Source organism: Cherax quadricarinatus, chromosome 32 (genome assembly GCF_038502225.1).
Source record: "Cherax quadricarinatus isolate ZL_2023a chromosome 32, ASM3850222v1, whole genome shotgun sequence".
Lineage (NCBI taxonomy): Eukaryota > Metazoa > Arthropoda > Malacostraca > Decapoda > Parastacidae > Cherax > Cherax quadricarinatus.
Genome location: NC_091323.1, coordinates 17,078,134 through 17,103,133, shown reverse-complemented (window position 1 = coordinate 17,103,133; position 25,000 = coordinate 17,078,134). Strand labels below are relative to the sequence as shown.

Here is a 25,000-nt window from a genome sequence, read left to right as displayed (position 1 = left end):
CATTCTTACCGCTAGTGCTCTAAACTTAGATCTACGTTTTATTTTTCCTGCCTCCAAATTTGGCATGATTGGCCTGAGATGACTGGTAAGCATAGAATGGGTCTTAACACTCGATGTGTGCAGTATTAAAAAATCTGGGACCACTTAGTACCTCGTGGGAGCACCAGTTCAATTGAGCGCCAGCTAGAGCAAACAACGCGACAAACACCAAGGATTCACTGATGTCATGTCGTATTTAAGAGGAATGTGATGTTGATCCTGAGTTTAGTGGCTTTGAGATGGATGATGGATGTGGCCACAAGTGGTCGCAGAAATGTCAAAAAACTCGATAATAACCCATGTGCAACATTTCTGTAACACCCTTTCAATTTTGGTACTACTGGTCGTGTCATCTAAGTAAAAAGAAAATTCTGGAACATGTAATATGCATTCAGCAGGCTGTCTCTATCTCCATCTGTCTGTCTGTCTCCATCTCACAGGTACACATACATAAATACAATTATACATAGTGTGAGTTCCCTAGGATAACCCAAAAAATCCAAAGTGATCGTGTGTAATACCAACTGGTTCATGAGCAATTCTCTGAGACAAGAGAGACAAGCAGACAGAAAGACACACACGCACAGGCAGACAGAAAGACAGATAAACAGACATAGCTAGACAGACAGACAATGTTTATGTGTAAGTGAAAATAAATAAAGCCAGGGTTCCATGCAGCAGTGCACAATCATCGTGTCACTCCACCGCTTACCCTGTCAGCAGTTTAGTGTCACTTGTCTTAACACCATGCTTCTAGGAGTTTCATATATACTCCAGCATGTCTAAAACATTGCTGGGACCTATAAATACTTTGAATATATTCATAGACAATAGGAAATGACCAAGACAGGTGTAAATGTTGACCTGGCAGTGTGTCTGCGACAATTTGGGTACAATTTCAGTACCTAATATTAGTGTCAGAACAAAGATTGGCTATGAAATCACAAGAACTACTACAAATTGTAATTATCAGAACATAAAAATTATGTAAAATATAAAAATGAAAAAAAAAAGATACATCAGCAACACTCCTGAAAGTGGCAGGACTCCATGTTGCCATCAGGTGAGCATCCAGTGCCAACTCTGTGGTCTTACATCTAGGTAAGTACTAGTCCTAAAATTCTTTTTTTTGGTCTTATGACACACAGAAAACTGCCCTCTTTAACCCATAAACGGTCCAAGCAGATCTACGTTCACACGTGTAGTGCTCCAAAAGTATATCTACGTTTTTTTTACATATTTTCAAATATAACAAAAAAAAACGTATATAAAGTTTTTTTTACACGTTTTCAAATGTAAAAAAAAAAAAATCTACTTTTTTACATACTATCAAATGTTGAAAAAACGTATAGTATATACGTTTGGACCGTTTACGGGTTAATTTAAAATAAAATTATTTTTTTCTTTCAAAATATTCGGAGCACTGGGCGAGCGAATGTAAATTTACGTTTGGTCAGTTAACAGGTTAAAATAGGCCTCAAAGTGGGCAAAATCACTGATGCATAAATTGTGCCGAGACCACTAACTTTGTTTCTGCATAATTCCACGAGTTTCCCCATCAAATTTTGTACTTTTGATGTCATTATCCCCAGAAAATGATTCTCTATAATTTTGGAAGAAAAAATATCTATTTTTTTTATAAGTGGACACTTAGAGTAATATTACTTTTGGGAGTCCGGACAGTGATCCTTACAACAATTTGTTATGTTGGACAATTCCTGAAACCCTAAAACCTGTCTTTCATCCAATATTGTTCCTGTTCTTATTCCATTATACCTTCAACTTGGGTACCTAGCTTCATCCTTAACCCTTTCAGGGTTTCTGACATACTAGTACGTCTTACGCACCAGGATTACTGACGTACTACTACGCGTAAATTCTAGCGCCTTCAAATCTAGCGAGAGGAAGCTGGTAGGCCTATATATGAAAGAATGGGTCCATGTGGTCAGTGTGCACAACAAAAAAAATCCTGCAACACACACTGCATAATGGGAAAAAAAAAACTATCGTGTTTTTGGTTTAAAACAGCGACTTTGCACTGTATTTTCGTATGGTATTTATGGTTGTATTCTAGTTTTCTTGGTCTCATTTTATGGAATGGAAGACATATTACAGAAATTGAGATGATTTTGATTGGTTTCACAATGACAAGTACCTTGAAATTGAGCTCAAAGTAGCAAAAATGTTCGATTTCTGCCAAAGTTCAAAAGTAAACAAATTATGCCACGCATCCAATACATGTCAACTGGTGAGTCTAATATTCTTTCATAAGTGTGCTGATATTATTTATACCATTTCTACACTAATGCAGTAGTCTGTGTAACAGTAAATCTTCTATTTTTTTGTGAGAATAAAAATTTGAAGTGGAAAGCAAATGTAAGAGGGGCCTGGGGACATGACTAATGTTATTTTAGTGCCAGGAATGTCTGTCTTGTTTATTCTGGACCCTATTTGGAAATTGGCATCTTTTGAAATTTGTCTTTTGAAATTCTGACCACTGTATTGGATAGTTGAAATTGGTAAATGGGTGGTTTCTTGTACTCATTCGATAGAAAAAATGGAATTCTAGTGAAATAGTTATGATTTTTGTCGACTAGTACACAGGAATTGGCCGAAATAGGGCTGAAAGTGGGCAAAATCGACGATGCCTAAACATCGTTGAATTTGGAATTATGCGAGAGCATAAGTCCATAAGTTTTCCATGAAATTTCATACTTTTGGTGTCATTATGATCGGGAAAAGATTCTCTATCATTTTATAAGAAAAAAAAAAAAAAAATTTCCAAAAAAATTTCGACCCTGAGAACAAGTTTATGAGAGGGCCTCTCGACCCTGATAGGGTTAATGTATCACTAATTAAAATTTATTGAATTACTGAATACCTCCAATATAATATAAACTAAGTAATCTTATTCTCATGTACTAGTAATCATAATTTAGTCTTAAGGCTGCCCAAAATGCCTTGCATAATAAGGGACTTTCTTTAAAGTAGTTTATACATGTCATTACCCTAATTGTATAATGTACTGTACTCTACTTTATTGAAATAAAGTTTGTTTGTTCAGGCAAGCAGAGACAATGAATGACCAAGTCTGAAAAATGAGCTCTCAAAGCCTGAAGTCTATTTCTAAACATATTTTGCATCTTGAAAACCAATAAAAGGTATCAGAATTAATATTTTTTGTAGAGTTTTGTGTCATTAATAGCATTCTACCAAAATTTCTTCATATTCTAACAACTAATAGTTTTTAGTAATAACAGGTAAAGCTTAGTTTCCAAATAAAGTAACTATTTGGCATCAAGAAATTTTAAGTTCTAGTTTTAGTCTGCCCAAAATGCTTTGCCTAACTAAGGATTCTTCCAAGTAAGACAACCAATGTAAACCAACTTGTATACTACAAATGTATCTTCTTGGAAAGACAGTTACAAGAATGTATTAAAATATAAAAAGGTCCAACAAACATAACACCATGAAATAACCAGAGCTCAATGAATTATATCAATGGTATTATGTACTAAATTTACTTAGAAACACTTGTGAAATCTCTTGAACATGGTTTACTTTGCAACTGTGTTGACAGTTTTGTAGATTACACTACAGTAGCAATAAAAACTATTTTTACTGACACAATAAAGAGACAACTCACTTTAAGTGGGATCCAGGTTGCTTAATATCAAACTTAAGTCTCTTTTTGCCACCTTTGCTGAGTGTGAGAGTTGACAGATTGTTATCCTCTGTTAGCTTGGAGAGATTACTCTTACTGAGACTCAAGTAATATCTCTTGGGCACTTCTCCTCCTAGACATATCTGTTAAAATATAAGAAAGCTTTTATCAATATACAGTGGACCCCCGGTTTACAATATTATTTCATTCCAGAATTATGTTCAGGTGCCAGTACTGACCGAATTTGTTCCCATAAGGAATATTGTGAATTAGATTAGTCCATTTCAGACCCCCAAACATACAAATACAAACGCACTTACATAAATACACTTACATAATTGGTTACATTGGGAGCTGATCGTAAACCGGGGGTCCACTGTACAGTGGACCCCCGGTTCGCGATGCTATCGGTATCCGATAAATCCGGTAACCGATGCATTATATCGCCAAAAATTTGCCTCGGTTCCCTTTACAAAACCCAGTATGTGATGCGATTCATATGAGACATGTCCACGTGTGGCCTGAGCTTCCCCGTGTGTACCAATGTTTACAAGCCAGCCAGTGTGCGCGCATCTAAGGATACATTCAGTACATTCCATATTATCCATATTATCACTGTTTTTGGTGCTTGTTTCTGCAAAATAAATCACCATGGGCCCCAAGAAAGCTTCTAGTGCCAACCCTTCGAGACCAAGGGTGCTAATGACTATTGAAATGAAGAAAGAGATAATTGCAAAGTACGAAAGTGGAGTGCGTGTGTCGGAGCTGATCAGGCTGTATAGTAAACCCCAATCAACCATCTCTACTATAGTGAGCAGGAAAACGGCAATCAAGGAAGCTGTTCTTGCAAAAGGTGCAACTGTGATTACGAAACAGCGACCGCAAGTGTTAGAAAATGTTGAGAGACTGTTATTGGTGTGGATAAATGAAAAACAGATAGCAGGAGACAGCATCTCTCAAGCGATCATTTGTGAAAAGGCTAGGCAGTTGCATGACGATTTGGTAAAGAAATGGCCTGCAACTAGTGGTGATGTGAGTGAATTTAAGGCCAGGAAAGGTTGGTTTGAAAGATTTAAGAATCGTAGTGGCATACATAGTGTGATTAGGCATGGTGAGGCTGCCAGTTCAGACCACAAAGTGGCTGAATTTTTACATAGAAGCTGAAGGATTGAAACCTGAACAAGTGTTTAATTGTGACAAAACAGGCCTGTTTTGGAAGAAATTGCCAAGCAGGACCTACATTACTCAGGAGGAAAAGCTACCTCAAGTCCTAATGGAGGGGGATTTCCCTTCTAAACAATAGGTTCAACACTCTCCCCTCCTCCCATCCCATCAATCATCACCAGATCTTCATTAAAGGTAAGTGCCAATTATTCTATTGTTATTATTCTATTGTTATTGTAATTATTCTATTGCATTAAACTTAATATTTCATGTGGTAAAAGTTTTTTTTTTTTTCATACTTTTGGGTGTCTTGCACGGATTAATTTGATTTCCATTATTTCTTATGGGGAAAATTGATTTGTTTTCCGATAATTTTGGTTTACGATGAGCTCTCAGGAACGGATTAATATCGCGAACTGGGGGCTCACTGTAAATTTATTCATATATGGTAGACTTTTGCATAATGCAGTACAAGTGCTCCCAAAAGCAGTCATACTGTTTAACCCCTTAACCTTGATATGCCCAGAAATTAGAATTACTTTGTGGGGGCAAGATTTAAAAATCTTAAGAGCCTGAAAGGTTGAATATTTTTCCGAACCAAATGAGAGTAAAATGAGTAGAATCTGATAAAAACGTACAATTTTATGGCATGTTGAAGTTAGTAAATACACTAGGTACACTACTTTCCTATAATATCAGATGTATTTCAAGGTATTTTAGTACTTCAAACACGGAGAAATGCATAGCCCAATAATACTCCACATAGAATAAGAGCAAATAATTGTTTTTTCTATGTAGGTAGTAGGTTGGTAGACAGCAACCACCCAGGGAGGTACTACCGTCCTGCCAAGTGAGTGTAAAACGAAAGCCTGTAATTGTTTTACATGATGGTAGGATTGCTGGTGTCCTTTTTTCTGTCTCATGAACATGCAAGAATTCAGGTACGTCTTGCTACTTCTACTTACACTTAGGTCACACTACACATACATGTACAAGCACATATATACACACCCCTCTGGGTTTTCTTCTATTTTCTTTCTAGTTCTTATTCTTGTTTATTTCCTCTTATCTCCATGGGGAAGTGGAACAGAATTCTTCCTCCGTAAGCCATGCGTGTTGTAAGAGGCGACTAAAATGCCGGGAGCAAGGGGCTAGTAACCTCTTCTCCTGTATATATTACTAAATGTAAAAGGAGAAACTTTCGTTTTTCCTTTTGGGCCACCCCGCCTCGGTGGGATACGGCCGGTGTGTTGAAAGAAAGAAAGAATTGTTTTTTCTATGTAGGTAGTAGGTTGGTAGACAGCAACCACCCAGGGAGGTACTACCGTCCTGCCAAGTGAGTGTAAAACAAAAGCCTGTAATTGTTTTACATGATGGTAGGATTGCTGGTGTCCTTTTTTCTGTCTCATAAACATGCAAGATTTCAGGTACGTCTTGCTACTTCTACTTACACTTAGGTCACACTACACATACATGTACAAGCATATATATACACACACCCCTCTGGGTTTTTTGTTATTCTCTTTCTAGTTCTTCTTCTTGTTTATTTCCTCTTATCTCCATGGGGAAGTGGAACAGAATTCTTCCTCCGTAAGCCATGCGTGTTGTCAGAGGCGACTAAAATGCCGGGAGCAAGGGGCTAGTAACCCTTTCTCCCGTATAAATTACTAAATTTGAAAAGAGAAACTTTCGTTTTTCTTTTTGGGCCATCCTGCCTCGGTGGGATACGGCCGGTTTGTTGAAAAAAAAAAAAAAAATTTTTAACAAACCGGCCGTATCCCACCGAGGTAGGTAGTAGGTTGGTAGACAGCAACCACCCAGGGAGGTACTACCGTCCTGCCAAGTGAGTGTAAAACAGAATCCTGTAATTGTTTTACATGATGGTAGGATTGCTGGTGTCTTTGTTTCTGTCTCTTAACCCTTAAACAGTCCAAACGTATATATATGTTTTTTCAACTTCTGAAAGTATGTAAAAAATGTAGATCTTTTTTTTGTTTTACATTTGTAGGTTGGTAGACAGCAACCACCCAGGGAAGTACTACCGTCCTGCCAGATGACTGTGAAACAAAAACCTGTAACTGTTTTGCATGATGGTAGGATTGCTGGTTTTCTTTTTCTGTCTCATAAACACGCTAGATAACAGGGATATCTTGCTACTCCTACTTACACTTTGGTCACACTTCACAGACACGCACATGCATATATATATATACATACATCTAGGTTTTTCTCCTTATTCTAAATAGCTCTTGTTCTTTTTTATTTCTTCTATTGTCCATGGGGAAGTGGAAAAGAATCTTTCCTCCGTAAGCCATGCGTGTCGTATGAGGCGACTAAAATGCCGGGAGCAATGGGCTAGTAACCCCTTCTCCTGTATACATTTACTAAAAAAGAGAAGAAGAAAAACTTTATAAAACTGGGTTGTTTAAATGTGCGTGGATGTAGTGCGGATGACAAGAAACAGATGATTGCTGATGTTATGAATGAAAAGAAGTTGGATGTCCTGGCTCTAAGCGAAACAAAGCTGAAGGGGGTAGGAGAGTTTCAGTGGGGGGAAATAAATGGGATTAAATCTGGAGTATCTGAGAGAGTTAGAGCAAAGGAAGGGGTAGCAGTAATGTTAAATGATCAGTTATGGAAGGAGAAAAGAGAATATGAATGTGTAAATTCGAGAATTATGTGGATTAAAGTAAAGGTTGGATGCGAGAAGTGGGTCATAATAAGCGTGTATGCACCTGGAGAAGAGAGGAATGCAGAGGAGAGAGAGAGATTTTGGGAGATGTTAAGTGAATGTATAGGAGCCTTTGAACCAAGTGAGAGAGTAATTGTGGTAGGGGACCTGAATGCTAAAGTAGGAGAAACTTTTAGAGAGGGTGTGGTAGGTAAGTTTGGGGTGCCAGGTGTAAATGATAATGGGAGCCCTTTGATTGAACTTTGTATAGAAAGGGGTTTAGTTATAGGTAATACATATTTTAAGAAAAAGAGGATAAATAAGTATACACGATATGATGTAGGGCGAAATGACAGTAGTTTGTTGGATTATGTATTGGTAGATAAAAGACTGTTGAGTAGACTTCAGGATGTACATGTTTATCGAGGGGCCACAGATATATCAGATCACTTTCTAGTTGTAGCTACACTGAGAGTAAAAGGTAGATGGGATACAAGGAGAATAGAAGCATCAGGGAAGAGAGAGGTGAAGGTTTATAAACTAAAAGAGGAGGCAGTTAGGGTAAGATATAAACAGCTATTGGAGGATAGATGGGCTAATGAGAGCATAGGCAATGGGGTCGAAGAGGTATGGGGTAGGTTTAAAAATGTAGTGTTAGAGTGTTCAGCAGAAGTTTGTGGTTACAGGAAAGTGGGTGCAGGAGGGAAGAGGAGCGATTGGTGGAATGATGATGTAAAGAGAGTAGTAAGGGAGAAAAAGTTAGCATATGAGAAGTTTTTACAAAGTAGAAGTGATGCAAGGAGGGAAGAGTATATGGAGAAAAAGAGAGAGGTTAAGAGAGTGGTGAAGCAATGTAAAAAGAGAGCAAATGAGAGAGTGGGTGAGCTGTTATCAACAAATTTTGTTGAAAATAAGAAAAAGTTTTGGAGTGAGATTAACAAGTTAAGGAAGCCTAGAGAACAAATGGATTTGTCAGTTAAAAATAGGAGAGGAGAGTTATTAAATGGAGAGTTAGAGGTATTGGGAAGATGGAGGGAATATTTTGAGGAATTGTTAAATGTTGATGAAGATAGGGAAGCTGTGATTTCGTGTATAGGGCAAGGAGGAATAACATCTTGTAGGAGTGAGGAAGAGCCAGTTGTGAGTGTGGGGGAAGTTCGTGAGGCAGTAGGTAAAATGAAAGGGGGTAAGGCAGCCGGGATTGATGGGATAAAGATAGAAATGTTAAAAGCAGGTGGGGATATAGTTTTGGAGTGGTTGGTGCAATTATTTAATAAATGTATGGAAGAGGGTAAGGTACCTAGGGATTGGCAGAGAGCATGCATAGTTCCTTTGTATAAAGGCAAAGGGGATAAAAGAGAGTGCAAAAATTATAGGGGGATAAGTCTGTTGAGTGTACCTGGTAAAGTGTATGGTAGAGTTATAATTGAAAGAATTAAGAGTAAGACGGAGAATAGGATAGCAGATGAACAAGGAGGCTTTAGGAAAGGTAGGGGGTGTGTGGACCAGGTGTTTACAGTGAAACATATAAGTGAACAGTATTTAGATAAGGCTAAAGAGGTCTTTGTGGCATTTATGGATTTGGAAAAGGCGTATGACAGGGTGGATAGGGGGGCAATGTGGCAGATGTTGCAAGTGTATGGTGTAGGAGGTAGGTTACTGAAAGCAGTGAAGAGTTTTTACGAGGATAGTGAGGCTCAAGTTAGAGTATGTAGAAAAGAGGGAAATTTTTTCCCAGTAAAAGTAGGCCTTAGACAAGGATGTGTGATGTCACCGTGGTTGTTTAATATATTTATAGATGGGGTTTTAAGAGAAGTAAATGCGAGGGTCTTGGCAAGAGGCGTGGAGTTAAAAGATAAAGAATCACACACAGGGTGGGAGTTGTCACAGCTGCTCTTTGCTGATGACACTGTGCTCTTGGGAGATTCTGAAGAGAAGCTGCAGAGATTGGTGGATGAATTTGGTAGGGTGTGCAAAAGAAGAAAATTAAAGGTGAATACAGGAAAGAGTAAGGTTATGAGGATAACAAAAAGATTAGGTGATGAAAGATTGAATATCAGATTGGAGGGAGAGAGTATGGAGGAGGTGAACGTATTCAGATATTTGGGAGTGGACGTGTCAGCGGATGGGTCTATGAAAGATGAGGTGAATCATAGAATTGATGAGGGAAAAAGAGTGAGTGGTGCACTTAGGAGTCTGTGGAGACAGAGAACTTTGTCCTTGGAGGCAAAGAGGGGAATGTATGAGAGTATAGTTTTACCAACGCTCTTATATGGGTGTGAAGCATGGGTGATGAATGTTGCAGCGAGGAGAAGGCTGGAGGCAGTGGAGATGTCATGTCTGAGGGCAATGTGTGGTGTGAATATAATGCAGAGAATTCGTAGTTTGGAAGTTAGGAGGAGGTGCGGGATTACCAAAACTGTTGTCCAGAGGGCTGAGGAAGGGTTGTTGAGGTGGTTCGGACATGTAGAGAGAATGGAGCGAAACAGAATAACTTCAAGAGTGTATCAGTCTGTAGTGGAAGGAAGGCGGGGTAGGGGTCGGCCTAGGAAGGGTTGGAGGGAGGGGGTAAAGGAGGTTTTGTGTGCGAGGGGCTTGGACTTCCAGCAGGCATGCGTGAGCGTGTTTGATAGGAGTGAATGGAGACAAATGGTTTTTAATACTTGACGTGCTGTTGGAGTGTGAGCAAAGTAACATTTATGAAGGGATTCAGGGAAACCGGCAGGCCGGACTTGAGTCCTGGAGATGGGAAGTACAGTGCCTGCACTCTGAAGGAGGGGTGTTAATGTTGCAGTTTAAAAACTGTAGTGTAAAGCACCCTTCTGGCAAGACAGTGATGGAGTGAATGATGGTGAAAGTTTTTCTTTTTCGGGCCACCCTGCCTTGGTGGGAATCGGCCAGTGTGATAATAAAAAAAAAAATATTTGAAAATGTGTAAAAAAAACTTTTATCTACATTATTTTTTTTGTTATATTTGAAAATATGTAAAAAAAAGTAGATCTAATTTTGTAGCACTACGAATTTGAATGTCGATCTGTTTGGACCGTTTATGGGTTAAACATGCAAGATTTCAGGTAGGCCTTGCTACTTCTACTTACTTAGGTCACACTACACATACATGTACAAGCATATATATATACAAACCCCTCTGGGTTTTCTTCTATTTTCTTTCTAGTTCTTGTTTACTTCCTCTTATCTCCATGGGGAAGTGGAACAGAATTCTTCCTCCGTAAGCCATGCGTGTTGTAAGAGGCGAATAAAATGCCGGGAGCAAGGGGCTAGTAACCCCTTCTCCTGTATAAATTACTAAATTTAAAAAGAAACTTTTGTTTTTCTTTTTGGGCTACCCTGCCTTGGTGGGATATGGCCAGTTTGTTGAAAAAAAAAAAATTCTTCTATTTTTTTCTGCTTTGGTCTTCTAACAATATGTACAAGGAATACCTATGATATTGCAATTGTTTAAAGGCATAACACTCCTAAAAACATGGAAGTAAGTCACATTAGGTGTTATATATGTCTTTAGGTTCAAGGAATATCGTTAGTTACATAATCAAAACAATTTCTGTGTCGATAACACCTGTGTACCTTCCAGACCACTGTAAAACATATACAGCCTCTCCTCACTTAGCGACGTACTTGTTTACTGATGACTCGGACTTAGGACGGGCTCTTTGACTAGTATGCATACCCAAATAATGTATACTAGAGCTGATTTCCTCTATTCTGTTTATTAAAATGTACAGTACACTACAGTGGACCCCCGGTTAACGAACTTTTTTCATTCCAGTAGTATGTTCAGGTGCCAGTACTGACCGAATTTTTTCCCATAAGGAATATTGTGAAGTAGATTAGTCCATTTCAGACCCCCAAACATACACGTACAAACGCACTTACATAAATACACTTACATAATTGGTCACATTTGGAGGTGATCATTAAGCGGGGGTCCACTGTACTATATAAACATTTAAAAAGGTGACATTAAAATACTATCAAAGATGGTTGACAAACTCACTACCATTATAGTATGCTCCTCACATAGCGACGAATTCGTTTACTGACGTGCTCTTAGGAACGGAACTCCATCATTAAGTGAGGAGAGGCCGTATACACATTACAGTTGTAATAAATGTAACATTACAATTGTTTCAGGATGTAATACTTATGGAAACATGGAAGTCACATTGCTTGACTATATTGGATTATCCTAGGTTAAATTTACACAGTACGCTTACTGGCTGAATTCCACTGTTAGTATCGTGAAATTGTAATAAATTTGGGATAATACGGCATCTTTCTGGCAGTTGCACCTTTATTTTTGTTGGTAGAGAAGCTGATGGTGGCACAACCATGATGCACTACATAGACTTGCCTGGTCTTAAGATTTTTCCAGACATAAGAAGGTTGTAGACCAAAACAGTTGAGATAATGTCAACAAATATAGGCATGTGATGTATTTGAAGGCATGAAAAATTCTACGTAGTAGCACATCAGACACATTCATCACCTGAGTACTAGTACATTGAACAAAGTTAAAAGGTTAAACTATTATCAATAACAAAAAAAGGCACAATACCGTGACTGGAACAATATACAAATAACCCGCACATAGAAGAGAGGAGCTTAAGATGGCATTTCGGTCTGACTTGGACCATTTACAAAGTCACACTAACTTTGTAAATGGTCCAAGTCGGACTGAAACGTCGTCTTAAGCTCCTCTCTTCTATGTGTGGGTTACTTGTGTAATAAACTTATATCAATTCTTAGGTTTTACTACAAAAAAAATAGGAGCATACCACACCTGCACCAAAAAAAAAAAAAAAGAATGACCAAAAACATCTCTTAAGAAGAAAATACAAAATTCATTCATACACACTACATAGGTAACAACCAGAAATCCACATTTCTTGACTATTTTGTACCTAAGAGCCTGCCACATATGAACCAAACTGTATACAATATATGAAACAGAAATGCATTAGGTGAAAAAAGTGAAAAACTTAAATCACATTTGGTCTCCCACTTATGACATTAATGTGTTCCTGAAATGTTCTGTAAGTCATAGTGGGAACTCTGAGCCAATGTTCCCACAGACAACCATGTTATAGGTGGAGATACATTCCTGAGTCATAATATATTTTTTTTATTTTTATTAACACACTGGCCGATTCCCACCAAGGCAGGGTGGCCCGAAAAAGAAAAACTTTCACCATCATTCACTCCATCACTGTCTTGCCAGAAGGGTGCTTTACACTACAGTTTTTAAACTGCAACATTAACACCCCTCCTTCAGAGTGCAGGCACTGTACTTCCCATCTCCAGGACTCAAGTTCGGCCTGCCGGTTTCCCTGAATCCCTTCATAAATGTTACTTTGCTCACACTCCAACAGCACGTCAAGTATTAAAAACCATTTGTCTCCATTCACTCCTATCAAACACACTCACGCATGCCCAATGGAAGTCAAAGCCCCTCGTACACAAAACCTCCTTAACCCCCTCCCTCCAACCTTTCCTAGGCCGACCCCTACCCCGCCTTCCTTCCACTACAGACTGATACACTCTTGAAGTCATTCTGTTTCGCTCCATTCTCTCTACATGTCCGAACCACCTCAACAACCCTTCCTCAGCCCTCTGGACAACAGTTTTGGTAATCCCACACGTCCTCCTAACTTCCAAACTACGAATTCTCTGCATTATATTCACACCACACATTGCCCTCAGACATGACATCTCCACTGCCTCCAGCCTTCTCCTCGCTGCAACATTCATCATCCATGCTTCACACCCATATAAGAGCGTTGGTAAAACTATACTCTCATACATTCCCCTCTTTGCCTCCAAGGACAAAGTTCTTTGTCTCCACAGACTCCTAAGTGCACCGCTCACCCTTTTCCCCTCATCAGTTCTATGATTCACCCCATCTTTCATATACCCATCCGCTGACACGTCCACTCCCAAATATCTGAATACATTCACCTACTCCATACTCTCCCCCTCCAATCTGATATCCAATCTTTCATCACCTAATCTTTTTGTTATCCTCATAACCTTACTCTTTCCTGTATTCACTTTTAATTTTCTTCTTTTGCATACCCTACCAAATTCATCCACCAACCTCTGCAACTTCTCTTCAGAATCTCCCAAGAGCACAGTGTCATCAGCAAAGAGCAACTGTGACAACTCCCACTTTGTGTGTGATTCTTTATCTTTTAACTCCACGCCTCTTGCCAAGACCCTTGCATTTACTTCTCTTACAACCCCATCTATAAATATATTAAACAACCACGGTGACATCACACATCCTTGTCTAAGGCCTACTTTTACTGGGAAATAATCTCCCTCTTTCCTACATACTCTAACTTGAGCCTCACTATCCTCGTAAAAACTCTTCACTGCTTTCAGTAACCTACCTCCAATACCATACATCTGCCACATTGCCCCCCTATCCACCCTGTCATATGCCTTATCCAAATCCATAAATGCCACAAAAACCTCTTTAGCCTTATCTAAATACTGTTCACTTACATGTTTCACTGTAAACACCTGGTCCACACACCCCCTACCTTTCCTAAAGCCTCCTTGTTCATCTGCTATCCTATTCTCCGTCTTACTCTTAATTCTTTCAATAATAACTCTACCATACACTTTACCAGGTATACTCAACAGACTTATCCCCCCTATAATTTATGAACTCTCTTTTGTCCCCTTTGCCTTTATACAAAGGAACTATGCATGCTCTCTGCCAATCCCTTGGTACCTTACCCTCTTCCATACATTTATTAAATAATTGCACCAACAACTCCAAAACTATATCCCCACCTGCTTTTAACATTTCTATCTTTATCCCATCAATCCTGGCTGCCTTACCCCCTTTCATTTTACCTACTGCCTCACAAACTTTCCCCACACTCACAACTGACTCTTCCTCACTCCTACAAGATGTTTTTCCTCCTTGCCCTATACACGAAATCACAGCTTCCCTATCTTCATCAACATTTAACAATTCCTCAAAATATTCCTTCCATCTTCCCAATACCTCTAACTCTCCTCGTCTATTTTTAACTGACAAATCCATTTGTTCTCTAGGCTTCCTTAACTTGTTAATCTCACTCCAAAACTTTTTCTTATTTTCAATAAAATTTGTTGATAACATCTCACCCACTCTCTCATTTGCTCTCTTTTTACATTGCTTCACCACTCTCTTAACCTCTCTCTTTTTCTCCATATACTCTTCCCTCCTTGCATCACTTCTACTTTGTAAAAACTTCTCATATGCTAACTTTTTCTCCCTTACTACTCTCTTTACATCATCAGTCCACCAATCGCTCCTCTTCCCTCCCGCACCCACTTTCCTGTAACCACAAACTTCTGCTGAACACTCTAACACTACAGTTTTAAACCTACCCCATACCTCTTCGACCCCATTGCCTATGCTCTCATTAGCCCATCTATCTTCCAATAGCTGTTTATATCTTACCCTAACTGCCTCCTCTTTTAGTTTATAAACTTTCACCTCTCTTTTCCCTGATGCTTCTATTCTCCTTGTATCCCATCTACCTTTTCATCTCAGTGTAGCTACAACTAAGAAGTGATCTGATATATCTGTGGCCCCTCTATAAACATGTACATCCTGAAGTCTACTCAACAGTCTTTTATCTACCAATACATAATCCAACAAACTACCGTCATTTCGCCCTACATACCTTCGTTTATGATGGCATCTAAAGGTAGGTGTTAAAAACGATTAAATTCAGTGAACAAGGCATGTTGATGGTAATAAGGCTCTGGGACGCAGTGTAGGAAGCCGGTAGGTGTAGCCCAGGCTACACCCACCAGCTACCTACACTGATTTCATACAAATAAATACTACTCACCTCTCATCCAATATTAAGACTACACAAATTTTAAGGTAAATAATGAGTGTACTCTATATGCATTTTATCTCTGGGCTGCTTTAAATATCGTATATGCATTAAGTTCGGTATAGGGAGCCAGGGCTACCTACACCTGACTTTCTACAAATAAGTACTACTCACCTCTTGCTCTACATTAACCCTTTCAGGGTCCGTGCCGTAGATCTACGGCTTTACGTTCAGGGTCCAAATCGTAGATCTACGCCAAAATTCTAGCGGCGTCAAATTTAGTGCAAAAACGCTGGAAGGCCTACATGTGAGAGAACGGGTCTGCGTGGTGTGTGTGCACCGTAAACAAAATCTCCAGGTGCCCGCATAGCATTGTGGGAACGCCAGCTCAGTTACCTTTGTTCACCATGCCTCATCGCAAGGCAGCTCTCACTCCAAGGAAAACTGGGACTCTCCTCTTCCTATCTGATAGTTCTGACTCTGATGGGAGTGGAAATGAAGACAAATTCTTTGGCTCTGATCAGTTAGTGACCGAAAGGAATGACCAGGATATTGATAATAGTGCAGAAAACCCTGATGATCCTCAACCTTCTACCTCTAGTGTGGGCACTCCTCAGTCAAGGTCAGCTGTACCTCATCGCAAGAGAAAACTATTATTTTCGTGTGGCCAGGCCTCTTACTTCAGTAATGATGATGATAGTGACGTGGATTGTGATTTTATTGCTCTTGACAATCATTCGAGTAGCGATAGTGAGGAAACATGTTCACCAGTGACGCGTCGATATATACGCCACCGCATGCGCTCGGGTAGTGTTCCCTATGCAGTCCCCAGGGGACGGAGTACATCCCGGAGTACATCCCGTGGCCCTACACCAGGAATAGACAGTGAAAGTGAGGGTGATGTGGCTACACTTGGCATGGATAGACCACAGGCATCAGTAGGTGGAGGTAGTGGTGATGGTAGTGCCACAGCCATGCGTGACTCACCAGCCCAGGCTGGGACCCACGCTGCTGACTCCTCAGTTCAAGGACAAAGCGGAGCGTCAGCCACCAGCCCACCACAACTACCAGCACAACCAGTCTATGATGTCCAGTATCCACCAGCAAACTGTACCTGGGATTGGCAGCAAAATCCCAATTATGTTCCCAAACCCCACCACTTTGATGACTCTCAAAGTGGAATTCTACCTACTTGTCCCCTTGGAACCACTGCCAATGAACTGGAATTTTTTGAACTATTCTTTGACCAGCCCTTGATGGAAACTATTGTCAGGGAAAGTAACAAGTATTTTGAGTACACCATGGCAAATACGATGATATCACCACAGTCAAGACTACACCGGTGGAGACGACTGTTGCAGAAATGTATTTGCTTTTTGCAACAATAATGCTTATGCCTCATGTCTATAAGCATAATATAAAAGCATACTGTTCCACAGATCGGCTAATTTCTACCCCGGTCTTCAGTGAAATCATCTCAGTGAACAGGTTTATCTTACTGTTACGTATGTTGCACTTCTCTGACAAAACCAGGCCTGACAGAAGTGACAGGTTATACAAGATTAGAAATGTTTTTATGTATCTGAAACAAAAGTTCAACATGTACTTTTATCCATTCAAGAATCTTGTACTTGACGAATCTTTGATTTTGTTCAAAGGTAGACTGTCATTCAAACAGTATATACCGAGCAAGAGGAAATGCTTTGGTATAAAACTGTTTGTACTCTGTGACTGTGACAGTGGCCTGGTATTGGATACTGTTGTATACACGGGAAGTAAAACATTGAAAGATACCACGGTGTTATTGGGTATCTCAGGTGACAGTGAGAAGCATGATGGCACCTTATCTTGGTAAGGGGCATACATTATATACCGATAACTGGTACACAAGCCCTTTACTCAGTGATTTCTTGTGAGTGAACAAGACAGATGTGTGTGGCACAGTGCGTTCTAATCATAAACATATGCCCAGTTTCAACGCAGGCACTTGTGGTGATGAGGTGCAGGTGTTTACTGCCGATGACATCATGGCATTATGGTGGCATGACAAACGAGATGTCACATTGTTGACAACCATTCACCGTAACGAAATGCAAGACAGTGGCAAAGTTGATAGAATGACTAATGAACATATTTGAAAAGCAGTGACAGTGACTGATTATACACAAAACATGTGCTTGGTTGACAAATGTGATATGCAGATTGGCTTTGTTGATTGTGTTCGTAAGAGTTACAAGTGGTATATGAAACTTTTCTTCCATCTCATGGACATTTTAATGCTCAATGCATATAATATGTACCAAGTGAAGACTGGCAACAGACCACCGTATGGTGAATTTTGTTTGTCTGTGTCAGACAACTTATAATGAAATACCAGGTAACAACACCTGCTATACAAAACCGTCCTCGAACTCCTCAGGATATACCCAAGCGTTTGAGGAGGGAAGGTGATCACTTCATAATACGTACAGCTTCCTGTAACTAAGAAGAAATTTGCTCAGAAGAGACGCATCGTCTGTGCACAAACAAAACGACAGCAACAGACGCAAAGACACTTGGTTTATGTGCGAGGAATGTAAGGTACCTCTGTGCATGGTGCCTTGTTTCAAGGAGTTCCACAAGCTGCAGCAGTTCTAAAAACATGTCCAGTGATTGTGCATATGTAAATATATGATAGAACATTAGTATTATACAAGATTTGTGCATGTTTATTGTAATAAACAAAAGTGGTAAACAATATTATGATAATAACTTTAGTGTGGTTATTGTGTTCAATACAGTGAGTTTATATATATACGTACATTATATACAGTATTGGTCTCTCAGGCCCCAAATGTTAGTAGGAAAGAAAAAAATTAGAAAAGAAAAGAAAAAACTATAAAAAATGTAAAATAAAGTAATGCGCATATGTGGAAATCGTCAATGTTGCTGCCACCCGGTCATTTTGGGTCAACTTCTCGGCACTGTATCTCGGTAAGTACTGATCAGATTTTTTTTTTATTACCTTCACAAAAATATACTCTCTAATTCTGTAAGAAAAATTTTTTTTTTTTTTTCCAAAATTTCTTGGACACTGGGGCACCCCTTCCAATTTTGGCCTTGTACCCTGAAAGGGTTGATAATACAGTGGACCCCCGCCTAACGATCAGCTCCCAACTCGACCAATTATGTAAGTGTATTTTTGTAAGTGCTTTTGTAGGTGTATTTTTGGGGGTCTGAAACGGACTAATCTAATTCACAATATTCTTTATGGGAACAAATTCGGTCTATAATGGCACCCAAACAGACTTCTGGATTGAAATAATATCGTTAGGCGGGGGTCCACTGTACTACAAATATTTTAAGGTAAGTAATGAATGTACTGTGTATGTATTTTACTTTTTATTGTGTTTTTTAATGCCTAGTTCTATTACTAACTTAATATAAGCTAGTGTAAACTTGCTGTCTTGCATTTATATGCATTTAAAAATGGAAAAAATGGCGTTCTGCTTTCCGGCGATGTCTGCTCTCCAGCGACAGCCTGGAACTTAACCTGCCGTATAAGTGGGGCCCTACTGTATATGAAAAGATGTTAAAATTTGTAAACATCTAAGTACTGTACAATACATTGGTCAAAAAAGATCTGCATGGTGTTAACAGACTATGAGCGGTTGTGAGCATGGATTTAATGTTCATTTTTTTTTTTTTTTTCAACAAACTGGCCGTATCCCACCAAGGCAGGGTGGCCCAAAAAGAAAAACGAAAGTTTCTCTTTTTAAATTTAGTAATTTATACGGGAGAAGGGGTTACTAGCCCCTTGCTCCTGCCATTTTAGTCGCCTCTTACAACACGCATGGCTTACGGAGGAAGAATTCTGTTCCACTTCCCCATGGAGATAAGAGGAAATAAACAACAACAAGAACTAGAAAGAAAATAGAAGAAAACCCAGAGGGATGTGTATATATACATATATATGCTTGTACATGCATGTGTAGTGTGACCTAAGTGTAAGTAGAAGTAGCAAGACGTACCTGAAATCTTGCATGTTTATGAGACAGAAAAAAAAGGACACCAGCAATCCTACCATCATGTAAAACAATTACAGGCTTTCGTTTTACACTCACTTGGCAGAACGGTAGTACCTCCCTGGGCGGTTGCTGTCTACCAACCTACTACCTAGATTTAATGTTCATATTGTACTAAATTCTTGCTGTACTGAATGTCTATGGCTGAAGTTTAACTTTTAGAATGTACAGTATATGGTAAGTAGGATTCAAGTGACATACTGCTAACAATAGTAAAGGAAAGACTTTGAAGAACAAGCTTTTAGTGAGAAAATGTTTCACTTTAAATAAAGCTTTATCATCATGATAAAGCTCCACACAGTGAAAATTTGGTCCCAAATAAAAGCTTTTTCTTCGCTTTATGATAAGTAATGGGTAGTAAGAGTAAAATTTCTAACTCATTTCATATTTGTTGTACAAGCCTTTTATTTTAGTCATTTAAAACCAACAAAAACACACAATTTAACAGTAATCATACTTGTGAGGGACATTTGGGGTTTCCATCAGGGTCCGTTCTGGTTCCTCCCCAGTGCTGAGGTAGTTGATCACCATCAATATCTTCTAGAAGAGCTTCCTTCCACCCACTGTGCCCAAATATACGTATTTTCTTGAGGGTAACTTCATGAAGGAAGGGTTTAATCACTGCATATGCTAGTGTAAACACCTTTGGTGCTGGAAAGTTATTGTTTCATTACATCTTATGAGCAGACTAAACTATTCATCAGTAGTAAACATATTGTACAAGTATATGTATTACCTAACAATTTACCCTCTTCCATTAAATGTTATCAAAGACTAAATAAACACATGTATATTAAAAAGAAATGGAAGATCTCTTAAGGGTGAAGCTTATCACCTTACTAACAACAGATGTTCCTTACCATTTATAACATAGGCACACTTGAGAAACTCTGGGTAATTGGCCTCATACAACTGAACAAGTTCGAGGATCACATCCATAGCTGCCAATAGCAAAACTGTATTAGTGAATAGGTGTAGTTTAACATGCAATGACAAAAATGTTATAAACTTTGAAACATATAACAATGATGGAATTCATATAACAATACTATTAATTCAGTCAGTCATATACAAATATGCATAAAGTATTATAAGTTTCTTTTATTAGTTTCAATAGTGTTATCATTTATATTAAAAATGCTTTCACAGCCTATACAAAAATAGTCTTAACTTACCAGGCTTCCATGTAACATGCCTCAATGAGAAGTTTTCTAGATCAAAGATACAACATTGCTGGGTAATTGGATAACCAAGTATTTGAGTTTGTTTAGCCATGTCCCGTCGTGAGAGTTCAAGCACACGAATTGTATAGCGTATATAGTCACATTTTCGCACACTCGACAGAAGTCCTCTCATGTCACACCCACCATAAGGGATGATCCATACTGCAATTAAGAAATAATAAGTGATCACAAGTAGGAATGAGACTACCAAAATTTTTGACAATACTGCTATTCAATGTTAGGCCAATATACCAGTACTGATACTTTTTTTTTTAAAATTATGATATGTATGTAATGTATATATACAGTGGACCCCTGGTTTACGATATTATTTCATTCCAGAAGTATGTTCAGGTGCCATTACTGAACGAATTTGTTCCCATAAGGAATATTGTGAATTAGATTAGTCCATTTCAGACCCCCACACATACACATACAAACGCACTTACATAAATACACTTACATAATTGGTCGCATTGGGAGCTGATCGTAAAGCGGGGGTCCACTGTAGTATGTATTTTTACAGTAAACAAATACATTTTTTAACACACAGGCTGTCTACCACTGAGGCAGGGTGACCTAAAACAGGAGAAACAAAGTTTTTCTTCTTTTTACATTTAGTAATTTATACAGGAGAAGGGGTTACTAGCCCCTTGCTCCCGGCATTTAGTCGCCTCTTATGACATGACGGATTTTTCTCCACTTCTCCATGAAGAAATTATATACACCTACCATCCGACTTACGACTGAGTTCGGTTCCAAGAAACCGGTCGTAAGTCGAAATGATCGTAAGTCAAACTTTACTACTGAATATCAACAAAACAATTTTGTAATGACTTTATTTTATTGTTTTATTTTGGTATTTCATGTTTTACTTTACTTTTTATGTTGTTAGTACTGTATTTTATACTGTAAGGTTTAGGATAAACACTGTGTACAACACAAATAGTTGTTTATTTCCCAGAAATTTGGCATAAAAAACACGTTCGTAAGTCGAGTGGTCGTAAGTCGAGCAGGTCGTAAGTCGGATGGTAGGTGTATATATATACAGCAACAGCCTGACTGATCAGGCTAGCACCTGACGAGCCTGGCCCATGGCCAGGAGCCAAGAGTAGTAAGACTCTCGAAACTCAAAGGTAGGTTAGGTAGTGTGAGTGATTGTACTCACCTAAGAGAGACAGACAGACAGAGAGGGACAGAGAGAGAGACAGTGAAAGAGTTCGAGAGAGAGAGAGAGAGAGAGAGAGAGAGAGAGAGAGTGTAAGAGTGAGTGAGTGAGTGAGTGTGAGAGTGAGTGTGAGAGTGAGTGTGAGAGTGAGTGTGAGAGTGAGTGTGAGTGTGAGAGTGAGTGTGAGAGTGAGTGTGAGAGTGAGTGTGAGAGTGAGTGTGAGAGTGAGTGAGTGAGAGAATGAGAGTGAGAGTGAGAGTGAGAGTGAGAGTGAGAGTGAGAGTGAGAGTGAGAGTGAGAGTGAGAGTGAGAGTGAGAGTGAGAGTGAGAGTGAGAGTGAGAGTGAGAGTGTGAGTGTGAGTGTGAGTGTGTGTGTGTGTGTGTGTGTGTGTGTATACGTACTCACCTAATTGTGGTTGCAGGGGTCGAGACTCAGATCCTGGCCCCGCCTCTTCACTGATCACTACTGGATCCTCTCTCTCTCTGCTTCCTGAGCTTTGTCATACCTCTTTTTAAAACTATGTATGGTTCCTGCCTCCACTACTTCACTTGCTAGGCTATTCCACTTGCTGACAACTCTATGACTGAAGAAATGCTTCCTAACGTCCCTGTGACTCGTCTGAGTCTTCAGCTTCCAGTTGTGACCCCTTGTCCCTGTGTCCCCTCTCTGGAACATCCTATCTCTGTCCACCTTATCTATTCCCCGCAGTATCTTGTATGTCATTATCATGTCTCCCCTGACCCTTCTGTCCTCCAGTGTCGTCAGTCCGATTTCCCTTAACCTTTCCTCGTACGACATTCCCTTGAGCTCTGGGACTAGCCTTGTTGCAAACCTTTGTACTTTCTCTAACTTCTTGACGTGCTTGACCAGGTGTGGGTTCCAGACTGGTGCTGCATACTCCAGTATGGGCCTAACATACACAGTGTACAGTGTCTTGAACGATTCCTTATTAAGGTATCGGAACGCTATTCTCAGGTTTGCCAGGCGCCCGTATGCTGCAGCGGTTATTTGGTTGATGTGTGCCTCCGGTGATGTGCTCGGTGTTATGGTCACCCCAAGGTCTTTCTCCCTGAGTGAGGTCTGTAGTCTTTGTCCACCTAGCCTATACTCTGTCTGCGGTCTTCTTTGCCCCTCCCCAATCTTCATGACTTTGCATTTGGCTGGATTGAATTCGAGAAGCCAGTTGCTGGACCACATGTCCAGCCTGTCCAGGTCTCTTTGCAGTCCTGCCTCATCCTCGTCCGATTTAATTCTTCTCATCAACTTCACGTCATCTGCGAACAGGGACACTTCAGAGTCTATTCCTTCCATCATGTCGTTCACATATATCAAAAATAGCACTGGTCCTAGAACTGACCCCTGTGGGACCCCGCTCGTAACAGGCGCCCACTGTGATACCTCTTCACGTACCATGACTCGTTGCTGCCTCCCTGTCAGGTATTCCCTTATCCATTGCAGTGCCCTCCCTTTTACGTGCGCCTGATCCTCCAGCTTCTGCACTAATCTCTTGTGGGGAACTGTGTCAAAGGCCTTCCTGCAGTCTAGGAAAACGCAATCTACCCACCCCTCTCTCTCGTGTCTTACTTCTGTTACCTTGTCATAAAACTCCAGGAGGTTTGTGATACAAGATTTGCCTTCCATGAACCCATGCTGGTTTTCATTTATAATCTTTTTCCTTTCCAGGTGTTCGACCACTCTCCTCCTGATAATCTTTTCCATGACTTTGCACACAATACATGTCAGAGACACAGGTCTGTAGTTTAGTGCCTCGTTTCTGTTTCCTTTCTTAAATATGGGGACTACATTAGCTGTCTTCCATTTCTCAGGTAGTTGCCCAGTTTCAAGGGATGTGTTGAAGATTGTGGTTAGAGGCACGCACAGCATCTCTGCTCCTTCTCTAAGGACCCATGGGGAGATGTTGTCAGGTCCCATCGCCTTTGAGGTGTCAAGGTCACTTAAGAGCTTCTTCACCTCCTCCTCAGTTGTTTGTATGTCATCCAACACTTGTTGGTATATTCCCTCTTGATGTTCCCTTCTGTGCTGTCTTCCCACAGCCCTTCCTGTCTCTACTGTAAAAACTTCCTTAAATCTCCTGTTCAGCTCCTCACATACCTCCTGATCATTTCTTGTGAGTTCTCCACCTTCTGTCCTTAATCTGATCACCTGGTCTTTGACTGCTGTCTTCCTCCTGATGTGGCTATACAACAGTTTCGGGTCAGTCTTGATTCTCGATGCTATGTCATTTTCATACTGTCGCTGGGCCTCCCTCCTTACCTGTGTGTACTCATTCCTGGCTCTGCAACTGATCTCCCTATTTTCGTGTGTTCTCTGCCTTCTGTACTTTTTCCATTCTCTATTGCATTTTGTTTTTGCCTCCTTACACCGTCGGGTAAACCAGGGGCTCGTTCTGGTCTTCCTGTTGTTACTGTTGCCCTTGGGAATAAACCTTTCCACTGCCTCCTTGCATTTTGTTATTACATATTCCATCATTTCATTTACTGGCTTTCCTGCCAGTTCTCTGTCCCACTGGACCTCCCACAGGAAGTTCTTCAACCCTATGTAGTCCCCTCTTTTATAGTCAGGCTTTTCCCATTCAACTCCTGTTATTCTCTCCACTTGCAGCTCTACTATGTATTCAAAGCACAGAACCACGTGGTCGCTAGCTCCTAGGGGACTCTCATACTTGATGTCCTCAATATCTGAGCTGCCCAGGGTGAACACAAGGTCCAATCTTGCTGGTTCATCCTCCCCTCTCACTCTGGTAGTGTCCTTAACATGTTGGTGCATGAGGTTTTCCAGCACCACGTCCAACATCCTGGCTCTCCATGTTTCGGGACCCCCATGTGGCTCCAGGTTTTCCCAGTCAATCTCCCTGTGGTTGAAATCCCCCATAACCAGCAACTTTGCTCTGCTGGAGTGAGCTCTTCTTGCCACCTCAGCAAGTGTGTCCACCATTGCTCTGTTGCTCTCTTCATATTCCTCTCTTGGCCTCCTGCAGTTCTGTGGTGGATTATACATCACTGCAATGACCACTTTGTGTTCCCCAGACTGAAGTGTACCTGCTATGTAGTCTCTTTCTCCCGTCTCATCTATTCCTTCCATTTTCTCGAATTTCCATCTGTTTTTTACGAGCAGAGCAACCCC

The 25,000-nt window shown here is 40.1% G+C and overlaps 1 protein-coding gene across 2 annotated transcripts in view; it reads right to left on the bottom strand.

Moving 5' to 3' along the window:
- LOC128690299 (SEC14-like protein 2) overlaps nt 1–25,000 on the bottom strand; it is a 187,909-nt gene that overhangs the window by 38,531 nt on the left and 124,378 nt on the right. For both annotated transcript variants that reach the window (XM_070090481.1, XM_070090482.1), the window contains exons 5-8: nt 20,640–20,849; nt 20,325–20,405; nt 19,922–20,115; nt 3,686–3,846 (exon numbers count right to left, since the gene is read on the bottom strand). In XM_070090481.1, the coding sequence (XP_069946582.1) occupies nt 3,686–3,846; nt 19,922–20,115; nt 20,325–20,405; nt 20,640–20,849 (646 nt within the window). The remainder of the gene's footprint in view (nt 1–3,685; nt 3,847–19,921; nt 20,116–20,324; nt 20,406–20,639; nt 20,850–25,000) is intronic.